Below are 22,479 nucleotides of genomic sequence, written 5' to 3' on the forward strand. Positions count from 1 at the left end.
TAAATAAGAAATATAGTCTAAAACCGTTGTATTACGTCCGATTCCTGACAGGCAAGTATTCATAAAATATTAATTTCATAAACATCAGAAGTAATTAACAAAACAAATTTATCTCGAATATATCTCCCTTTACCCTATCGCGATTTTCGTTGTTTATCAATTGTCAGTTGTTGTTTATTTAAATGAGGAATAGTATTACTGATCTGTTCTTATGCATATGTGCTAATCACAGTGTTGCATTTATATACGGCCAAACGACAAGTTCTGTCATATATGGTATGGTACTTGATATCTTCATTTTCAGAATGATCCGTTTTGTGATTCATAATTTTGGACACCTGTCAAAATTATATTTACAGATATTTAAACAGGAAGATATCATTGATTCGTTCTTGTGTGCATGTGTTGAAAGAACAATTACTTCTATCAGAGAGTAAAACAGTTTTGCATTCTGCGAGGCCTGGTGTCTGTTTAACAGCTGTGCTGTGTTTTCATACTGGAGGCTCCGGATTGTGTAGAGTAGGTTATGAAACTACACACGGGGTCGAACAGAAGCCCCACAGAATACCAAAGTAGGCACACTCAGAACGCATACCGTTTTGTAAACGCAAACGACTACCATTGAGAAGCAGCCGGAGAAAATAATAAGGTGCTTGGTGCGCTTCAATAGATGCACAAGCTACGAATACTCGACTGAGACAAGTAAGTCGCTCGTGCAAAGTAGCTTTCACAACTGTCATGCCAGAAAGGCGCGCGAGTATAGTGTCTTCTAAATTATCAGACTCCATATTTGCTGCTTTTCATCTTTGGTTTGTAAATGATGTTTGGGTGAAGGGCGTGGCTTACGGAGATTGTCTGTTTATGTTTACAAAAGTTGAAATCCCTGCTTTACTATAGGTGACACGAGAACCACAATCAGAAAAATAATAATAAATAAAATGGAGTTGTAAAAGAGAATTTATGATGTTCTGAAATTAAAATGGCAGTTCTAGAGAACTATGTTCGTCTTTTAGAGAAAGATTCAAAGCTTGTTTTGAGCGCTTGGAAAGCTTTCCAGATTATATTTTATACAGTTATATTCTTCTCTGGAATTGCAACAAGTTATTGTGTCAGTGGTATAACAGAAAGTTTTGCAGGCAACTGTTTCCTCTTTAGCAACGTTACTTTTCTGCATAATGGGAACACACAAAATGAGTCTAGAAAGTTGCATTTACCAATTGATGCTGAAAAGACTTTATGGGGTAAAGATTCTACTTGCGAATTCTGTCAGTATGTACCTGTTGCAGCAGTTATATTTTCATTGGTGTGGGCCACTTTGTTTATGATGTGTGGTAAAGGCGGGAAAGCAGTATCAGGGTAAGCAGCAACACTTGGAGGATGAAAATTATTTTTTATCTAAGTTTGTATTTAATCAAGTTTTACAATTTTTAGGCTCCCACAGCCTTGGCGGATAGTATTCCCTGCATTTGTCTTCAACGTGATATACTTCGTTATTTCTCTTGTCGCCACAATACATCTCGTTAATGGAATTGATACTTTCTGCCTCAATTTTATAGAGAATAACGGCGTGGCACAGTACGTATTTTTTCAATAATGACAATAAGATGAAATAAGTTATTAGAACCTATTGTAATGGTACTTTAAGCCGCCTTTCCAATGAGAATGAACGAAAAGTGCTTTGAACTGTATTGCATTTACTCAAATAACTCAGCAATTGTGAAATACATTTTGCTCACAAACAGTAGATTTTTTGTGGGTTGTGAGTTAGGTGTTCTGCAGCAGATAACAATATGCAATGTTTGACTGCTTTCATTGCTGTCTGTTTTCTGTAATTTCAGTTGCAGTGTTCTGACAAAAATAGACTTGGCTGGTAGATCAGGACAGCTGACATATGACTTGATGGTGTTCTCAAAGGTAAAATTAAATAAAATTACTGTCGGAATCTAGGTGCATCTTATTAAATATTGAGAACTGTGTTTTATTTTAAAGAAACTGTAGGCTAACAGTTTTTTTACCTGCACCATTTTGGTTATATATTCTTATAATGGCTGTAAAGAACGCTGTAATTGTTACCATTTAATAATGTCTATACATATCTGTGATTAAGTGACCGTCAACATCACATCTTGAGAACAGGAGACACTCCATAGGAATTTTTAGCATATACTACCCACACTTTTCCAAATAAACTAAATTTTTAAAGCTTCGTCAGCAAGATCAGAAAGGATTCACAATTTAGTGTCATAGTAGTATAAACTGCAAACACTGTTTTTTTTCCCCTGGAATCCTGTATTCATATTGTTCAACTAACTTAGCATGCTTGGATTGAAATCTGCGTATTTCCCTTTGAAACATCTTTTCTGTAGAATTTATCTAATGTAACTGATGAAAAAAGTGAATGAGCAGTTAATTTCAAACATTGTGTTTAGACAAAATTCAAAGATTGTTGTTATGTATCTCAATTTCTATCACCTTTTTGGAAGTGGTTTACAAATTCTAGAATTTTGCATTTATATCATAAGTTTGTCAGGTTTGAAAGGAAAATTACTCATAATTTGGGCATTATGTGTATCAACATGCTCAAAGATGTCATATTTTATGTCATCTCCAGTGCCAACCTCATCATATCAGAGTAGCACTTGCAAACCTGTCTTCAACTATTTGCTGGATGTGTTCCAATCTCTGTGTTCCTCTACAGTTTTTGCCCTCTACAGCTCCCACTAGTATCATGGAAGTCATCCCTGATGTCTCAACAGATGTTCTATCACCTTGTCCCTTCTGCTCGTCAGTATTTTCCACATATTTCTTTCCTCTCTGATTCTGCACAGAACCTCCTCATTCCTTACTTAGCAGTCCACCTAATTATCAACATTCGTCTGCAGCACCACATCTCAAGTGCTTCGATTCTGTTCCGGTTTTCCCACAGTTCATGTTTCACTACCTTACTATGCTGTATTCCAGATATACATTTTCAGAAATTTCTTCTGCAAATTAAGGCCTATGTTTAATGCTAGTTGACTTTCACTTGGCCAAGAATGCACTTTTTGCCAGTGATAGTCTGCTTTTGATGCCCTCCTTGCTCCGTCCATAATTGGTTATTTTGCTGCCTTCATCTACTTCGTGACCATCACTCCTGATGCTAAGTTTCTCTCTGTTCTCATTTCTGCAACTTCTCATTACTTTCATTTTTCTTTGATTTACTCCCAATCCATATTCTGTACTCATTAGATTGTTCATTCCATTCAGCAGATCATGTAGTTCATCTTAACTTTCACACAGGATAGCAATCTCATCAGCAAATCATACCATTAATATCCTTTCTCCCTGAATTTTAATTCCACTCGTGAACCTTTTTTTGTATTTCCAGCATTGCTTCTTCGATGCACAGTTTGAATAGAAGGGGTGGAAGACTACATCCCTGCCTTACACCGTTTTTAATCTGAGCACTTAGTTCTTGGTCTTCCACACTTAGTAATCCCTCTTGGCTGTTGTACACTATATTACACTTCTGTCGCGCACTGCCATTTAAGATAGGAAAAGGTTAGCTTCGGCGCAGTATTTCAGAGCGTACAAGTTACAGCCAGGTGCGGGCCTGTTGACAGTAAGTTACGCTTCCAGCATTTGCATAGTAGAATCGAGGCCACAGGGCTGTAGACCCACTGAAAAGAGTAAACACAGTGATTTGCATGGTGCAGAAGGGGTCCACTGGCCCATTCCGGATGTTATGAGTACACAACTCGGAGTGGCGCGTTAGCAAAACAGAGGCGTGCAGCCACAAATAAATAGGTGCCGGTTCACTGACAAGGCATTCAAGTGTGACAGCTCTCCTGGACGACGGGGCGTTTGACACCACCAGCTATGCACATAAGCAGAAGGGGCACCAGTGTTCCAGTCCACAGCAGGTTGCTGGTTCGACCCTCTGAGGCCAACACGGGGTCTGCAGACAGCCAGTGGTGGGCCACGGCTTGTTACTGCGGGCAGTCTTGTTGGTTCCCAACACACGCTGGAGGCATCCCGAGGCGAGGGCCGCAGATTCGAGAAAGCGTGCTGTGGGTCGCCTTGCAGTTTCCTGTGAGCGGCACTGAGACAACGGGGACAGAGGCCGCTGAGTCAGCTGCTGGCGCAACCCGACGTTGTCATAACTCTGTGGCGGTACAAGGTCGACACACAGCAGTGCACTTCTCGGGTCTCTAAAACAGCCATTCCAGGCCAAGCCATTTCACAGACAGCGAAGTGAGGTCCTCAGCATTGCGTGACCCGGTGACACAGACCGAGAGGAACAGGGGCACTGTAATTGGAAAGAACAAATCACTTGGGAAACTGGGACAAGTTTTCATATGGCTCATCCTGACAGCCCATCCTCGTCCAACATACACTCTACATTTGGTGTCAGAATAGCGAGCGTTGGTCATCTGCATTGCAGTCGCAAAATGTCGTGAGTGTTGACCAGTTTTTTGTCAGAGTAAGTGTTAGCGTGTTTGGGGCATTAAGATGATGTTTTTCATGGCTTTTGATTACTTTTGTATTCGGTTGAGTATGATGATTTGTATATCTCCTCCTTTTACATCATCGCCTAAAACATAAGATGAGATACTGAGCTGTAGGAAGTCAGTTTATTTTTATAGTTAAATGTTTGGTTTCTGTGGGATTATATAGGTTGAAATGGGACTAACTGGGAACAAAAGTAACACAATGGTAGAGTCAGGGACGCGAGGTTTGTCGGCACCAGAAGTGGTACGGATTTTGTTGGACAAAGTGGCACAATTGACAGCAGACAATATGCAGTTGAGAAGTGAATTAACATCTAGGAGTGAGTGGGAAACTGCATCTAATCGGGCATTTTTGCTTTGCCTCAGCAGGGGATTGGTCCAATCGCCGCAAGTTTGATTATTCTGTTTTCCAGCAAAGCATCTGAGAATATGCGTTCATTTGTGGAAGACTTGGAAACTTCAGCTGTGATGAATTGTTACTCTGATTAACACTTGTTACATGTAGCCGATATTACATTAACAGGTGAAGCGAAAACATATATAAGGTATTCTGAGGCCTTAAGGAAGGCGGGACAGGTTAAGCAGTTGAAGGAGGGGCTTTTACGGAGGTACAAGTAACAGAATAGCGGTTGGTATTTCATGACAGAATAGCGCTTGGTATTTCAGGGAGAGGTTAAGTACAATGATGAAGCGGCAGGGGGAGACAGTAGAGAAATTTGTGGACAGGATAAGAGTATTTAATGGGTATACTTAATAGTTGGGTTGGAACATTGAAGCAAATTGTGTTCTGTTGCAGGAGGCCGAGCAAAGGGCACTTGATTTATTTTTGAGGGGTTACCGCTGAAAGTGTGTGAAGGGACACCAAAAGATTTGTATTCGGCTGGCAATCCAGTGTTAGGAAATAGACGTGGCAAAGGGGGTATGTGATAGACAAGAATTGTTTACAGTGGGAATAAAATGTTATAAGTGTGGTTGTATGGGACACCTGCAGAGGCAGTGTACCCAGTCACTGAAGAATAGAGGAAGGGGTGGAAATCAGCAGCGTGGCCAGACTTCTTGCATCAACATCATGCCAAAATTGACTTTTGACAACAAACTGTGGAACTTGGTGGAATGTTATTTCAGCTAGGGGAAACTGTTGTTGATGCAGGGCTATCGCGAGGGGCATTCAACATAATGAACAAACCAGTGGAACCGGTACATTAGCATTAAGGCTTAATTCACATGAGAGTGTGTCTAGTGGCACCTGGAAATCGCTTTGGGTAAGTGTAGAGTCAAATCTACCTGTGGGTACGGTATGTGTTATTGAACCATTGCAGGATAATGAATTTTTGGATCCATTAGGTTGTTTTGTGAAACATAGTATTGTACGCATACGAGAGGGAAACGATGGCTGAGTAGTCCTCATGGACGTGGATAATTTTAGCGCTGTAGATGCTAATTTCAGAACAGGAGTTTCAGTAGCGAATTTGGATGTACCAGATGAAGAAGACTGGTGTTCAAGAGGTAGGCGTAGCGATCAACCACTAACTGCTGATAGAACTGTATTGCATAACAAAGTTAAGCATTTGAAATGAGAAGAAAGAGAGCTCATGGAAGAATTGTTGTGGGAATTTAAGGATTTGTTTTTTTCCTGTTTACCATAAACCATACAGAATACCGAGGTAATTGCAGCGGATTGTGGAGGATTTCATTGATCAACGGCTTGCGGACAGAATTATAGAGCATAGTAATAGATACTGGGGAGCAGATATTGTTGTCGTGCCTATGGATGGAACTAAGAAATACGGGTTCTGTTGTGACTACCGATACCTCAATAATAAGACAGTAACAGACGCATACCCCATTCCAAACGTATAGGAGAATTTGGATCACTTAGTACAGTGTCAGTACTTTTCTACGATGGATTTGACAAGTGGTTATGATCAGTTTTAGGTGGTTCCAGAGAATCATCCTAAAACTACTCCCTCTACTCCAGTACATCAGAATGCCATTCAGTTTGAAAAACCCTCCAGCAACGTTTCAGAGGTTGCTAGACAGTGTATTAAGGAATTTGAAACCACGGCAGTGTCTTGTCTATTTGGATGACATTACAGTGTTTTCAAGTAGTATGGAGCAGCATAGACAGCAGTTAAGGTAAGTCTTTATGAGGTTAAGAGCAGCTCAGTTGACATTGAGCCTAAATAAATGTTATTTTGCATTAGAAGAAGTGAAATATTTAGGTCATATCATCAGTAAGGACGGAGTGCTAACAGTTCCAAGGTTGGCGCAGGCTGTAAGGGATTTTGGGGAGCTAAAAACAGTTAAGGAAGTGCAATCATTAGTCGAAATTTGCAATTTCTATCGAAAGTTTGTGAAGCGTTTTGACGCAATTGTTACAGAAGGATGTGAAATTTGAATGGAGAGAAGAGTGTCAGAAAGTGTTTGACAAACTGAAAGAAGTGTTCATCAAGTCCGGTTCTTGTGTTTTCAGATTCTGAAAAGGAATTTATTCCAGCATGCGATGCATCGAATCAAACATTAGGGTGTGTTCTTAGTCAGGAAATTGATGGGAAAGAACATGCTGTAGCTTAAGCGTCTAGGCAGTTGAATGCAGCAGAGAGGAATTACTAAACAACAGAGCAGAAGATGCTTAGCGAAATCTGTGGAGTCACATATTTTAAATGATATTTATATATGAGAAGATTTCGGATAGTGACAGATCATGCTGCTTTGAAGTGGTTGTTGGGGTTGAAGGTTCCGTCTGCTAGACTCGCTATGTGGGCTGTGAGACTGAGTGAATTCGACTACGAGGTGGTGCACAAGCCTGGGAAGAAGCACAGTAATGCGGATGCACGGAGTAGAAAGGAGGCAAAAGTAGAAGTCATAGGTTGTGACCTAGCAGTCTGGCAAGAATTACAGGACGCTGACAATTATTATAAATTGTATTGGACACAGCCACAATTTAATATGTGCGACGGTCTTCTGTGCAGGGAAATGAAGTTAGGACCAAGGGTAGTAGTGCCAGCGAAACTGAGAGATGGGGTTTTAAAGGAAGCACATGAGTGCATGTTATCTGGTCATGGTGGGTGTAGCCAAAACCGACTCAAAGGAAGGCCTCGGCACTTGTTGGCAACGTCATGTCAGCTAGGCACGGCGAACGCCAGGTCTGTTGCAGGCAGAAACGCCTGGGCATGCGTATTACTATAAATCTCTTATTTTTGCACAAAATGTTTGGTATTGTTTTGGATTCTGCAGTTTTATTTAGATGAAAGATTTTCTTACTATCGTAAAGCTACAAATGAAGATCATAGTTCTGTATTACTGAATCCTGTCGAAACAAATATAGATCAATATGAGAAGACACTTTATCCCATTGCAAGCTTCGGAAATTTTACATTCGAGTAACTATATTTATTGATCCATTTTGTTATCAAAACTTACCCCAACCCCCCCTTACAATGAAATCGTTTCTTTTATTTATTTATTTATTTATTTATATATTTTCGTTTGACATCGTTACTGGAAATATGAACTAATTTACATGTGTAAATGTCCAACTGTTGCCAGTCATTAGATTACAGTAGTTTTCAATGAAAGGAATTCTAAACAGGAAACAAAATAGCTTCATACATCGAAAATACTGCTGAGCTTAAACTTATTTAAACATGCGCGTTAGAAAAGATAAATATTCCCCTCTTGCAACTGAAAGGAGAAACTTTATAAGACAAAAAAAAGTTATTTGATAAAACAGTTATCTCTTTTGCCTCTTCTTCTGTCCCTCACCCCCTCCCCCAATGTGTACAATCACAAGACAATCACAAGATATTTCATTAACATTCAGTGGTCCTCACCCCATAGTCAACCAAGATATCTAAAGAAGAGCACCAATATGTTCACAGTTTCTTGTAAAAGCAACCGAGTACAAACGTAACTTCCTCAGATTTACAAGTAAGGTAAAGAAGCATGAATTCTGTTGCTGCTGGACCATGAAGTTGTTTTTGTATGTCGATACATAAGACAGGTGGAAATTTAAGTTCAGAAGTACACTATTTGTTAAGAAGTGTAATGAATTGCACAATTACTTGAGTGCAGAAATCTCTCAGAACAATGTGTGTTGGTCAACTACTGCCAATAGTTTCACATTTTCCTGTGTCAAGGAGGGAGACACCACCATTATGAGTATGCCTGCAACAGACCTGGCGTTCACCGTGACTAGCTTACGTGATGTAACAAACAAGTGCCGAGGTCTTCCTTTTGAGTCGGTGTTGGTGTAGAGTGATGAATAGGAGGGTGGCGGAGGGATATTAGTGGAGAGGTAGGAAAGTGGATGTGGATCAGTATATCAAGAATTGTATACCATGTGCACAGAGAGAAGATTTGAGACAGAAACAGGTTCAGCTACAACGATTGCTGAAAGCGACATGTCCATTTTCTTTCTTGGGAATTGATGTCTTAGGACTCTTTCTCCTCTCTCTTTCATTGTTCCAAGCCCATATGCTCCTGTAATCTTTTCTTCTTCTCCTTTCCCTACAACTGCATTGCAGTCCTCCATGACTATTAGAGTTTCAGATGCCTGGTTGGTATTTTGCATTATTTTAAAATTGTCAAGCACCTTAAGCAGTTTCATTTTTACTTTATACACTAGTTTTCATTTTTTCCACACTTTTTTGGTGCCCTCTTCTTGATTTTGTCACCTCCAATAATTTAACTCTTTCACAACAAACTCCCTTTCTATTCAGTACACAGCCTTTATGTAGTTCAAAGTAGACTGAATTGCTATTTCCTCTAAAATGTTTTTCTTGCTTTGGATGCCATCACTGAAAAATGAAACGGTAGCATAAACACTATTAACAAATACATTTCTTTTACCAAGATGGTTGTCAGCAACCTTTCCCCTACGCAGTTTTTAAAACTCACAATGAGTTCCAACATGAAGACATTTTTCTACATCTATACTCTGCAAGCCACCATGAGGTGCATGGCAGAGGTGTGTCCCATTGTACCAGTTATCAGGGATTCTTCCTGTTTCATGTATGGAGCCCGGGAAGAATAATTGTTTGAAAGCATATGTGCGTTAAATAGTTATTCTAATCTTATTCTCATGATACCTGTGTGAATAATACATAGGGGATTGTAGTGTATTCCTAGAGCCATCATGTAAAGCCAATTCTTGAAACTTTGTTAACAGACTTTTTAGGGATAGTTTACATCTATCTTCAAGACTCTTCCAGTTCTGTTTCTTCATTATCTCTATAACATTCTCCCATGGGTTAAACTAACCTGTGGCTATCCATGCTGTCCTTCTGTGTATACATTCAATATCCCCACTTAGTCTTGATGGGTACGGGTCCAACACATTTGAGCAATATTCTAGAAGGGGTGACACAAGTAATTTGTAAGTCTTCTCCTTTGCAGACTGATTGTACTTCCCCAGTATTTGACCAATAAACCAAAGTCTACCACCTGCTTTACCCACAACTGAACCTATATGATCGTTACTCTCAGGTATTTGTATGAGTTTGCTGATTCCAACAGTGGCGCACTGATGCTTCGTCATAGGGTACTACTTTTTTTTCATTTTGTGAAGTGCACAGTTTTAGACATCTCTGAACATTTAAATCAAGTTGCCAATCTTTGCACCACTTCAAAATATTATCAAGGTCAAGATTAATGCAGCTTCTTTCATATAGTATTTCATTTAGATAACTGCACCATCTACGAAAAGCCTGTTGTTATTATTAATATTGCCAGCAAGATCACTAATATACAACATGAATGGCAATGGCCCCAACACACTTCCCTGGGACACACCTGAAGTTACTTCTACATCTGATGATGACTCTCCATCAAATGTCGTCAACCTAGTCATAGATTTCACTTGATAACCCATACGATCGTACTTTTGACAGTAAGTGTAGGTGTGGTACTGAGTCAAATGCTTCTCAGAAATCAAGAAATGCAGCATCTCTTTGAAAGCCATGATCCGAAGCTTTCAATATTTTATGTGAGAAAAGTGTGAGCTGGGTTTCACATGACTGAGGTTTTCTGATTCCATGCTGGTTGGCATTGAGTTGGTCATTATGTTCAAGATACCTCATTATGTTATAGCTCAGAATATGTTTTAATATTCTACAGCAAATCGACATCAAAGATATTGGACGTTTGTTTTGTTGATCACTTCTACAACCCTTCAGGTAGACAGGTGCGACCTGTGCCTTTTTCCAAGAACTGGGCATGGTCTTTTGTTTGAGGTATCTATGATATAGTTAGAAGAGGGACTAAGACAGCTGAAAACTCAGTTTAGACTCTGATAGGGATTCAATCCGGTGCTGGAGCTTCATCCAGTTTTAAAAATTTCAACTTTTGCTCTTTCAAGTGGTATGATGATCGAATTGGAGCGATTCTCCTGGGTTTTCCTTTGTAAAGGAACATTTGAAAATGGAGTTAAGCATTTCAACTTTTGCTTTGCTAACCTCAATTTCAGTTCCTGTCTCATCCGCTTTGGACTAGACACTAACTTAAGTGCCACTAACACCCTTTACATATGATCAGAATTTCTTCGGGTTCTGTGAAAAATCATTTGGCAATATTCAGCTACGGTAGCCATTGACCCACATAACTCTTGTGAGAGCTCAATTTGTTTCATTCGGCATCTCTCTATCTATAGAGCTACGCTTTGTGTTACATTTGTTATGCAGGAGTCCCTCTTTCTTTATAAGTTTTTTTACAGTTACTGTATACCATGGAGGTTCCCTCCCATTAGGGACTGTTGTATTGGGTACATTGAGCCATAGTTCCTCTACATGCACCTGCCCTATGCTGAAAGTTTCAAGTTCCTCATTGAGATATGACACCACTGATTTTTTATCTTGTTTACTGAACATGTCTATCTTTCTGCTTATTTTAGTTGTCCTTTGCACTTTGGTAGTCATTGTTGCCACAACCAAGTTATGGTCACTGATACCAGTTTCGACGTGGAGGTCCTCGAATAGGTCAAGTCTATTCATCAATAAGTTTTCTTTTGAAAGGTTGCTGAATATAGGCACAATGGCTTTGATTACTGCTATTGATAAAGGATGCCTGTATTGACTTTATTGGTAAAAACAAATTCCCTTCTCAGAGCATTTGGTAGTTGGTGTGACAGTTGTTGAAGCATACTTTGCCATGCATTTGCTGCCCTGATAACATTGTTTATGGCTGAAGCAGTGCATTCTTGGCTTCTTGTGTGGTAATATATCACAGATGTGCATAAAACAATGCAGTGAAGTTAAATACAGAAAACTACATTGCCACGCTTTAAAAACAGTGAATGAATGCAAAATAATTTATCGCCATAACAGTGGAAAACACTAGTGATATTGAAAGTCCTTTATTCCATGCAAGCCACCTTCTGAGGAAAATATCCTTTATCTCCAAATTTCAGGGGGAGAAATATTTTGATATTTGATGGGAGAGCACTGAATGAAGAAACATGGCACTGCATCTTGGTACATGTAAGACAAAGTAACATATCCTAAATTACATCATGTGTGTGTTATTTGTCTACATCTGTTCTATGTAAACCATTGTGATGTGTATAGCAGAGGATTTCTTCCTACGCCATTCTCATTATGAAATAGCAAAAATGACTGTTTAAATGCTTCTGTGCATGCTGTAATTTATCTAATCTTGTCTTCTAGGTGTCTGTGGGAGTGCAATGCCTAGGGGTTTATTTATTCCTAGATTCATCCCTTAATACTTGTTCCTGAAACTGTGTAAATAAGATTTCACAGGATAGGTGGCACCAGTTTTCAAGCATCTTTTATGAAAAGTTTTTCAGCATCTCCATATCACTTCCCAGGTATCAAACAAACCTGTGACCAAATGTATAGTGCTTCAATTCATACAGCCGGTATTGCCTGCAAGTCCTATTTTGTGCAATATATTCCAGTAGGTTGCAAGAGTGTTTTGTAAGCTATCTCCTTTCTACACTGAGGGCATTTACCCCAGCAGCTTAACAATGCTCTAAGGTCTACCACTTCCCTGGGTTATGTGATCATTCTATTTTTGGCTGATTGATTTGATTTAATCAGACACACAAAATAACAATGGTCTTAGCCGCCACCCCCCCCCCCCCCCCCCCAAAAAAAAAAAAAAAAAAAAACAAAATTGCTTACATCGAAACTAAGTATATTGTGCTGTTTCTCTCCCTCTCATTCTAATAAAAAAAGCTCCAGAAGAGTGGTAGAAGACACTTTTCTGGGTCTTTAGGAATGAATGCACTAATATTCTGTGTCTGTGGCTCCCAGTGGTTTGCACAGGGAATTTAAATGTGGTTCCGTTTCATCCCCCACACCACATAGTTTGCACATAGGGGCTTTTCTCTCTAAATATACATCATGTGTAAGTCTTTCCTAAAGTTTCCATCTCCAATGGTTAGACCTACCATGATTAGGTAGGAAGCTCCCATGCTGGAAGCTATTGTATAGTCAGCTGGTACCTACTTGACAATTCCTTTTTTTACCACATTCATGATATTAGCTTGTGGTTCAGAATATTCTAAATGTTTCCAGTTTTTTTTTAACCTTTATACTCCTGCCGCTGCCTCCAGTGTAACCTAAAGACGTAATGTAGGCATGCCCAGTGTGGTCTCCATACCAGCAGTGGATATGCTGCCTTCCCAAGCTCCTTAGAACCCACCTTTTGTTCTGCTTTATTTCACCATTGTGCAGCCCTATATTATCATCATAGGTCATATTATAGATGTGTACACTGATCAGCCAGAACATTATGACCACCTACCTAATTGCCAATATGTCCACCTCTGGCATGGATAACAGTGACGACGCATCATTGCATGGAAGCAATTGGGCCATGTTAGGTCGCTGGAGGAGTTGGCACCACATCTGCACACACAAGTCCCTTAATTCCTGTGAATTCAGGGAAGGGAGGTGATGAGCTCTGCCACCACATCCCAGATGTGTATGAGTGGGTTCAGATCTGGTGAGTTGGGGGGCCAGCATATCAATTGGAATTTGCCCCTGTGTTCCTCGAACCATTACATCACACTCATGGCCTTGTGACATGATGCATTATCTTGTTGAAAAATGCCACTGCTGTAGAGAAACATGATCATCATAAAGGGATGTACATGGTCTGCAGCCAGTGTACAATACTTCTTGGCTGTCATGGTGCCTTGCATGAGCTGCATTGGAACCATGGATGCCCACATGAATGTTCCCAAGAGCAAGGAGCTGTTCTCCTGGACAATTCTCGCTCTCCCATTGGCATGATGAAGAAGGTATCGGGATTCATCAGGCCAGGCAACACTCTGCCACTGTGCCAATGTCCAGTGCCAATGATAACGTTCCCATTTCATTTGTAGTTGCTGATGTCGTGATGTTAACATTGTTACAAGCATGGATCATCAGCTGTGGAGGCCCATTGTAAGGAGTGTTTGGAGCACTGTGTCAGGGTGTTGTGATGTCCGGAATTAAAAAAAAAAGGGGGGTGGTAATTTTTTGTTTTTTATTTTGTTGAAAGGAAAGAAAGAAAAAAGGGTGAATAAAGGTGAAGGGAAGTGGTTCTATTTTTACTGGAATGAACTTATTGATGGACATCACAAAAATTTATTTTACCTATATTTTTTTTTTTTACTCATCGAAGAAGACAACACAACACATATAAAAGAAATCATCACACTAATATTATCCACAGAATGATCGTTTCACAAGACACTTTCTAGCTCGACTGACTCTTAAGACTGAACAAGACTCGACTAACTGACTCTCTCTCTGGACCACAGCCTCTTCACGTCCCTCTGGACCAGAGATTTCAACTGTGATTGGCACGCCGATTATTTAATTAATCGTACAGCCGCTGGGCGCGCGCTTGGCGCGTCATTTAAATGGGGTTAAACGCACACCGCAAGAGGCGTGGGCTAGCGGTGTCTTACAGGTATCGCCACAGTGTCTACGACCTGGGAGATCTGGGAAAAACCTGGGAATTTTGTTGAATTCTGGGAAATTTTCATTGCTTTTGTTCTCAGTTTAAATTTTTGTAATTTTGACTGGTAAGAACCAATACTCTAACAAAGAATATTACTGTATCCTGCTACTGCAGAATAATACTGCAGCAATAAATCATGAATGAGAGAAAAAACTGAAATAAAACTTAAATTGCATAGGAAATGCGCCAAATACAGCAACTAAAGATTGCTCATATAAGCGTCTGCCAACAGCGAAATCTGTCAAAGGCCTTAGGAAGACTATGCAATGCTTCGTAACAACAAATTGCCTCCGCCGAGCATGACGTCACAACTGTTAACATTAGATGTGTTTTAGCAGTTATGAGTGGGATCATATGCTGTCGTGTAGTACCTTATTCTGCTTGTGGCTACAGAAACATCGCTGTTGGCTGTGTAAGCAATCGCACCAAAACAAAAAGGCAGCTAGGTGCTGCTGGGAAAAATTTTACTGGCGCGCCCAAGCTGCCAGATTGTGCAGCAGAACATGGATCTAGGAGTGGGGGGCGGGGGGAGGGTAGCAAATTCATATTCTTGAGGAAAAAACCTTGTTTCATAAAGCGCCTAGCATCCAGCGCATGTTGGTCTATCAATTATACGTATGACTTTGAAACATGCCCCTGTCAGTTTTTGAACATTGTTGAACACATTCTAAGTTGATTTCTGAATGAATCATAAGTTGATTTGTGAATGCGTGCATAGTGTACGTGATGTCTCTGCCAGTATAATCGTTGTCATATCTAGAAATAAACTTTCCTGCTGACAAAAGGGGCTATACGAGCTGAGCAGATCATAGCCGAATGAAAGAAAGCCAACCACTGTCTGATTATGTGGTTGATTGGGTTTGCGAATGATGAGCGTTGTTATGATTACCAGAGAAATCCATAGATTCAGACTACCAGAGTGTGAATAAACGACTAACAGGTAAGAAAGATTATGTATTATCTTCTCGGTGTGCCCAAGAAATTGAAATTTTGACAGAAAATTTTTGGTCAGATCGATATACTAGCGAGGGCCAGTTGTACAGTCTCCAGCTAGGAGCCGCTTTAAGGTCTATTCTGGAAGTAGCGCGGAAAACGAGTTGTACTATCACGTAATAACGCCTAACCTGAGAATAATTGTGGGATAACTAAACTGGTGATTCTGGCAGAGTTAGTCAAGTTAACTGGCGAATAAGCTTTGACACTGGCATGAATAGATACAGAATTAGTGATGACAACATTGTTTGTTAGAACGAGGGAGGAGAAGAAACCGTGACATCTCTTAAATTATGCAGTAATATGATGATTTCAAATTTATAAAAAAAAATTCGCACTACTACTTTTCGATCTCATGCTTGAGAAACTGGAGCGTATGAATGAAGTGTAAAACTATTTCCTAATGTAAAGCTTTTTTGCTTGTTGGAGGCCTAATAGGCATTTGATATTGGTACTTTGTGAATTATATTCTGCTGTGTTATAAAAATGACCATTTCTGCCAAAACAGTCTAGTTTATTTGGTGTATGTTATAATTGCTGCAATGTTATAAAGGCCTATTTTGTTTTATTTCACAGGCAGTGACAAAATATAGGTAATCAGGTTGAGAAACCACACCAGTCTTGGGTCTATTTGTAATTACAGCTTTTTCAGTATTAGACAGCGACATTTCCATTTTTCGCGTAGAAAAACGTTTGACGAACTTTGATGAGGTAACAGATCCTTTCGCAGAAAGGAAAGCACGCCATGTACAGCTGTAGCAAGATTAGAGAGAAAAAAATTCTAGGAGCTAAGGATTGAAGAAATGTGTACTGTCTTGCTTGTCTCTTCTCTTTACTGGTTTTATGTATCCTATTTTATGTCACACAAAGCAAGCAAGTTGTTAGCTAATAGGGAATAGAGTGTGCAAATTTTCTAATTTAAAAATCAATAAAGAGGGCAGGATGTCAGACCGGCCGACTGGAAGCAGGAGAGGCACCATAGGACATTTTAATTTCCACTGTCCTGAATATAGTTTGATGGCATCCAGTACAAAATATACATGTTTCAGTGGCGTGCGATAGAAGAATGCTGTGTGAAGAGGTGTGGCGCTGCACTTTGGCACACTTAACATCAAATAACATGTCTTACAATTCCTCGGACATGTGTGTTTTATGTATCAGACCCTTCAACTCTTCAGAAAGATGTGCACTACAAAATGAACATATTTTTAAAAATTCGATTTTTTTTTTTTAATTTTTGTCGTTCTATCTCAAACGCTCTACTATTGCTCTGGTTCGGAAATATCGTAGATACGGGTGTGATGCGCAGAGCAGTCTGTGTTATAATAGGGAAGTGGGTAGTCTCAACGTGACGCATGTTTACATTTAGTGATTTTGTTGTTTCCTCTTTGTCTACTGCAATCACGTCAAATGAAAACGAAATAGATTTCTTTGGCCGGGAGCTATCATGTGAATTAAAATACATTCACATAATTACGGAAGGCTAAAATACGTTATTGGTTTCAGATTTGATTTGATTTCCACCTTTCTGATAGTCAAGCACTAATTCCCATACAGAACAATGAAGTTATTTTTATCGGTCTGCTGACGAAATTTTCTTTTGTTAATGTTTTCTGCCGAGGCAGTCAATATATTTGAAACAAAGGGTTTAATTTCAAACTATTGGCTAGTTTCAACTGTTAGGTGCATTTCTAGTGTACATTTTCATCTTCTAGCACATATGGCATTATGCCACAACAAAGAACCAGGCATGAGATAACAAAGTACTGGTACCCAAGGAAATTTAGATCCCGAAACCACACTGAAAAGCTTAATATCAGGTCAATGCCTACTTCACTGGGAATCTGGGACTCATTTAAAAATCAGCTCTTTGATGACGAGCCACGTAGAAGAATTTGTAGCCCAGAAGATCACACTTTTGTGTTGTTATTAAAAAATTTACGGCACATTTTGTGATATATCTTAAAATGTAATACATGAATAAAAGACCAATATTATATGTGAAAGCTTACCTTCTCTTTCAGTGTATTGGCCTGAGAGACCAATATTATATGTGAAAGCTATGTTTTTATATGAATTTAAACCATTAAATTTTCCTGTTCGTGTGTTTGCGCTACTTAACAGTGATGTTTCTATTGGCTGACTACACCACGTGTCCGAAGCTCTGAATATCCGCTGTCATCGGCTGGCGAGATCACATGACATGAGTTATGACTGACTTACAAATACGCATCGAAATCTCGATTTCAATGCTTTGGAAAGTGTTTGGTGGAATTCGAATTTGTACTTTAGTAATATGAAAAAATGCAGAGTACATGTTACTGCACATCAAACATCTTTCCAAAAGGTGTTTTTTCCCCTGAGTTTCATTTTCTAAAGTGCCGGGGAATTCTACACCCATGTATAAAACCATAACCATTCAAAGGATTGATAAGTTATACAGTTCCGAGAGAAAATATACTGTCAATTAACAGGAAAAAACTATGTTTCCACCTGGGAGAAAGTGTATTTTTAACCTGGAAATATGGGAATTTGTTTTCCTTGTCCATGTATACACCCTGTGTGTGTTCAGACACTCTTGTACTCTGCCCAGCGTGAAAGTCTGATGTTAGTTGTGCCACAATTCATTGCCCGTCCTGTTTTACCAGTTTGTCCAGCCTACGACATTCGACATCTGTAATGAGGGGTAGTTGCCTAACCACATGACGTCTAGACGTGGTTTCCCCACATGTTGAAGACACTCGGCAGAGCATTCCTGGAACACCCGACAAGTCAAGCAATTATTGAAATCCTCGTGACGAGCCTTGCTCAGACTCGAATAGATTGTGTACTTCTCCATTCCACAGACAGCACTCTCACTGATACTACATGCACCATGCGTGTATCTGACTAGCAGTCGTTCCTTGCCATGTGATGCTGGTATCACCTGAACAGGTTTATATTGATGTATGTCGGTGGTCGTAATCTTCTGGCTGATCCTTGCGTATCCAGTAAATTATCCTGGTACTTAGACCCCCAGTATTTACCGTAGGCACTTCCAAGTGCACATGAGAGCACCTTTTTCCTTGAAACTTACGTTTTGTATGTGAGGTGGCCATGTTAGTTTTGCGTTAAGGATTACTGTTATGTACACTATCCTCTCTACTGGTAGAATTTCATTGTAGAGCTTAAGATTCCAACATGGGTCCTGGATTTGCTTCTTTGTGAATGGTTCTAAAAGAGTTTTCCTGGGACTAACACTTAGATCCTGTTTCCTACACCAGTTATGCACAATGTTCAGTTTGTGTCACGCCATTGTTCTAATGCTACTTGGAGATTTGCCAAGTATTACTATGACTAAATGAACTAAGTATCCTTGGCAAAAGTAACCTCTGTCATTTAATTCTTTAATGAGTTCATTCACTACTACATTCCACAGTAATTGGGGACCAAACATTACCTTGATTGCCATTTTCACATTCATCGTGGTAGCTTCTGCCTATAATGTACCCAACATGGTCTTAATCCTCTTACATATAACAATCTTAATCCAATGCTCTTCCACACTGTAACTCTGGATTCAAAGCTCGTATTGCCAAAACTTTCTTCAACACCCAGGAAGATGTAGAGAGCAATTTCCCGGAAGCTGGTTGAATGCTGTTTTGTTTGATGTGCCTGACTGTGTGTGTGTGTGTGTGTGTGTGTGTGTGTGTATCAGTTTTCATTTAGAGAAACCACAGCTAAGCTCCATTCCCTAATGCGCACACCAACCATTTTTTCTAATGTCTTTAAAGAAAGGAGGACAGACTAATTGATTGTTTATCATAAGCCTTGATGTGATCAGTTATCCATGACTTTGGAATGAAAACAATCTTCACTGTCCTCCAGGCATCAGGAATGACTCCTGTTGCTAGACTGGCTCTATACAGTCTGTGTAGTAGTCTGATTAATCTGTCTCCTGCGAGTAGCAGCAGAGCCAGAAAGTTACTGTTTGGACTTAATAGCTTGAATGTTTGAAACATTCCCAACACCCACTGGATTTTCTTGAAATCAACACTCAGGCAGATTCCCATTTCTCTCTTTGGTTTAGAGACTGGATCTCGATTTGCATCTTCTGCCAGAGTGCATTGAGGGATATGAGTTTTGTCTTCCTTCTCTAGTGTGATTCCGGGATTTACTGTTATTCTTGTGAGCTTTTTGTGAAATTTGTCCCTTACAGTTGTACCTTGCATCTTCTCACAGAATATCTTCCAGGATGATTGCTGCACTTGCTTAATAGCAAGATAATATTCGACAAGGGCCTCCCAATATTTTACTCATTGTCCTTTCCTTCTTGCAAAGTTTAACAGTCTTATTACCTGCTTCCTTTCCAATTCAATACTATTCTTCCACAAAGGTACAGGGTGTTTCAAAAATGACCGGTATATTTGAAACGGCAATACAAACTAAACGAGCAGCGATAGAAATACACCGTTTGTTGCAATATGCTTGGAACAACAGTACATTTTCAGGCAGACAAACTTTCGAAATTACAGTAGTTACAATTGTCAACAACAGATGGCGCTGCGGTCTGGGAAACTCTATAGTACGATATTTTCCACATATCCACCATGCGTAGCAATAATATGGCATGGTCTCTGAATGAAATTACCCGAAACCTTTGACAACGTGTCTGGTGGAATGGCTTCACATGCAGATGAGATGTACTGCTTCAGCTGTTCAATTGTTTCTGGATTCTGGCGGTACACCTGGTCTTTCAAGTGTCCCCACAGAAAGAAGTCACAGGGGTTCATGTCTGGCGAATAGGGAGGCCAATCCACGCCGCCTCCTGTATGTTTCGGATACCCCAAAGCAATCACACGATCATCGAAATATTCATTCAGGAAATTAAAGACGTCTGCTGTGCGATGTGGCCGGGCACCATCTTGCATAAACCACAAGGTGTTCACAGTGTCGTCTAAGGCAGTTTGTACCGCCACAAATTCACGAAGAATGTCCAGATAGCATGATGCAGTAATCGTTTCGGATCTGAAAAATGGGCCAATGATTCCTTTGGAAGAAATGGCGGCCCAGACCAGTACTTTTTGAGGATGCAGGGACGATGGGACTGCAACATGGGGCTTTTCGGTTCCCCATATGCGCCAGTTCTGTTTATTGACTAAGCCGTCCAGGTAAAAATAAGCTTCGTCAGTAAACCAAATGCTGCCCACATGCATATCGCCGTCATCAATCCTGTGCACTATATCGTTAGTGAATGTCTCTCATGCAGTAATGGTAGCGGCGCTGAGGGGTTGCCGCGTTTAAATTTTGTATGGATAGAGGTGTAAACTCTGGCGCATGAGACGATACGTGGACGTTGGCGTCATTTGGACCGCAGCTGCAACATGGCCAACGGAAACCCGAGGCCACTGTTGGATCACCTGCTGCACTAGCTGCGTGTTGCCCTCTGTGGTTGGCGTACGCGGTCGCCCTACCTTTCCAGCACGTTCATCCGTCGCATTCCCAGTCCGTTGAAATTTTTCAAACAGATCCTTTATTGTATCGCTTTTCAGTCCTTTGGTTACATTAAACCTCCGTTGAAAACTTCGTCTTGTTGCAACAACACTGTGTTCTAGGCGGTGGAATTCCAACACCAGAAAAATCCTCTGTTCTAAGGAATAAACCATGTTGTCCACAGCACACTTGCACGCTGTGAACAGCACACGCTTACAGCAGAAAGACGACGTACAGAATGGCGCAACCACAGACTGCGTTGTCTTCTATCTTTCACATCACTTGCAGTGCCATCTGTTGTTGAAAATTGTAACTACTGTAATTTCGAAAGTTTGTCCGCCTGAAAATGTACTGTTGTCCCAAGCATATTGCAACAAACGGTGTATTTCTATCGCTGCTCGTTTAGTTTTTATTGCCGTTTCAAATATACCAGTCATTTTTGAAACACCCTGTACAATCCTCTTTTAGCTCTTCTTAGTGACTGGGTGATTTTCTAAATATGAAATCGCGATGGTAGATGTCATTTCATTTGCATTTCCTCTGAATCTAATGGATTTGCTATTGGAGGTCTAACTTAGGATAAATGTGAGTTTAGGTCTTTCCAGATATAAGTCCCTGTCTATTTTTCTAGAATTCCTATGAGATACAGTTTCTTTAACACCCATTTCAGCCCCAAACTTAACACCTTTTGCTACGGTGAACTTCTGTAGAAGTTGGGAGTGAACGTGCCACTCAGCCGGTCGACTGCTGCAGCAGTCCAGTGTCACCCAGCCGGTGGACTGCTGTAGCAGTCCAGTGTCACCCAGCCGGTGGACTGCTGTAGCAGTTCCACCTTACATCATATTTCTGCACATCACTACGCTCGACTTCTGTGAAAGTTTGACCTATCCACCATGTAGTTGCATTCTGTTTCGAAGCATTGGTTTTGCTAGAGTTGCGCTGCTTATTTCCTGCCTTGTTTCTAATCTGAAGTGACGTGTTGCTAACCTCAGTTAGTTTCTACTAGAAATGATATGGCAGATAAGTGATGTACTGTGGTGGAAGCTCTTTCTCTCACGCTGGGTAGTGACTTTGAAGATGAAAGCAAATTGTCATCCGAATCTGACGATGAACAGGGAACACTTATTGTAGTGCTTCTACATCAGGTACACGGGCTACTCCAGCTGTTCCATTGACATCCCCAGACTTGGACTTGCGCACAGACCGACATACAATATCAAAAACGTGTGTGTTTTGTATAAATATTGTCCTGAATAAATATATAATATAAAGTCCAATAATTGCAATAATACTAAGAGTGTGAGAGTAGGAGAGAGTAGCGCCACAGTGAGCACAAAAAATGCGCCGTACAGTGGACAGTGTCGGGTGGCACTGGCGCTCGTCCGCAGCGTATGACACAACAATCGCGGCATCGTCATGAAAGGGTTAATATTCTTGTGTAAGGATGGCTCCATTGCCTTATGCCATTGTTTGATAAAACTACCTATTAAGATAGGCCCAAAGTTTATGTCAGATACTTCTTCCCTCATATTCCTGAAGGGTGGTTCCTTACCTC

At 40.3% G+C, this 22,479-nt stretch overlaps 1 protein-coding gene across 2 annotated transcripts in view; it reads left to right on the forward strand.

Annotated features, from left to right (window-relative positions):
• Window positions 1-798: 798 nt before the first annotated feature.
• LOC126359908 (uncharacterized) overlaps window positions 799-22,479 on the forward strand; it is a 70,146-nt gene continuing 48,465 nt past the window's right edge. The window contains exons 1-3 of one of the 2 annotated variants that reach the window (XM_050007667.1): window positions 799-1,356; window positions 1,432-1,575; window positions 1,839-1,914. In XM_050007667.1, coding sequence (XP_049863624.1) covers window positions 980-1,356; window positions 1,432-1,575; window positions 1,839-1,914 — 597 coding nt within the window. In that variant the 5' untranslated portion in view covers window positions 799-979. The remainder of the gene's footprint in view (window positions 1,357-1,431; window positions 1,576-1,838; window positions 1,915-22,479) is intronic. The other variant, XM_050007666.1, reaches the window with a different exon arrangement.

Source organism: Schistocerca gregaria, chromosome 1 (assembly GCF_023897955.1).
Source record: "Schistocerca gregaria isolate iqSchGreg1 chromosome 1, iqSchGreg1.2, whole genome shotgun sequence".
Lineage (NCBI taxonomy): Eukaryota > Metazoa > Arthropoda > Insecta > Orthoptera > Acrididae > Schistocerca > Schistocerca gregaria.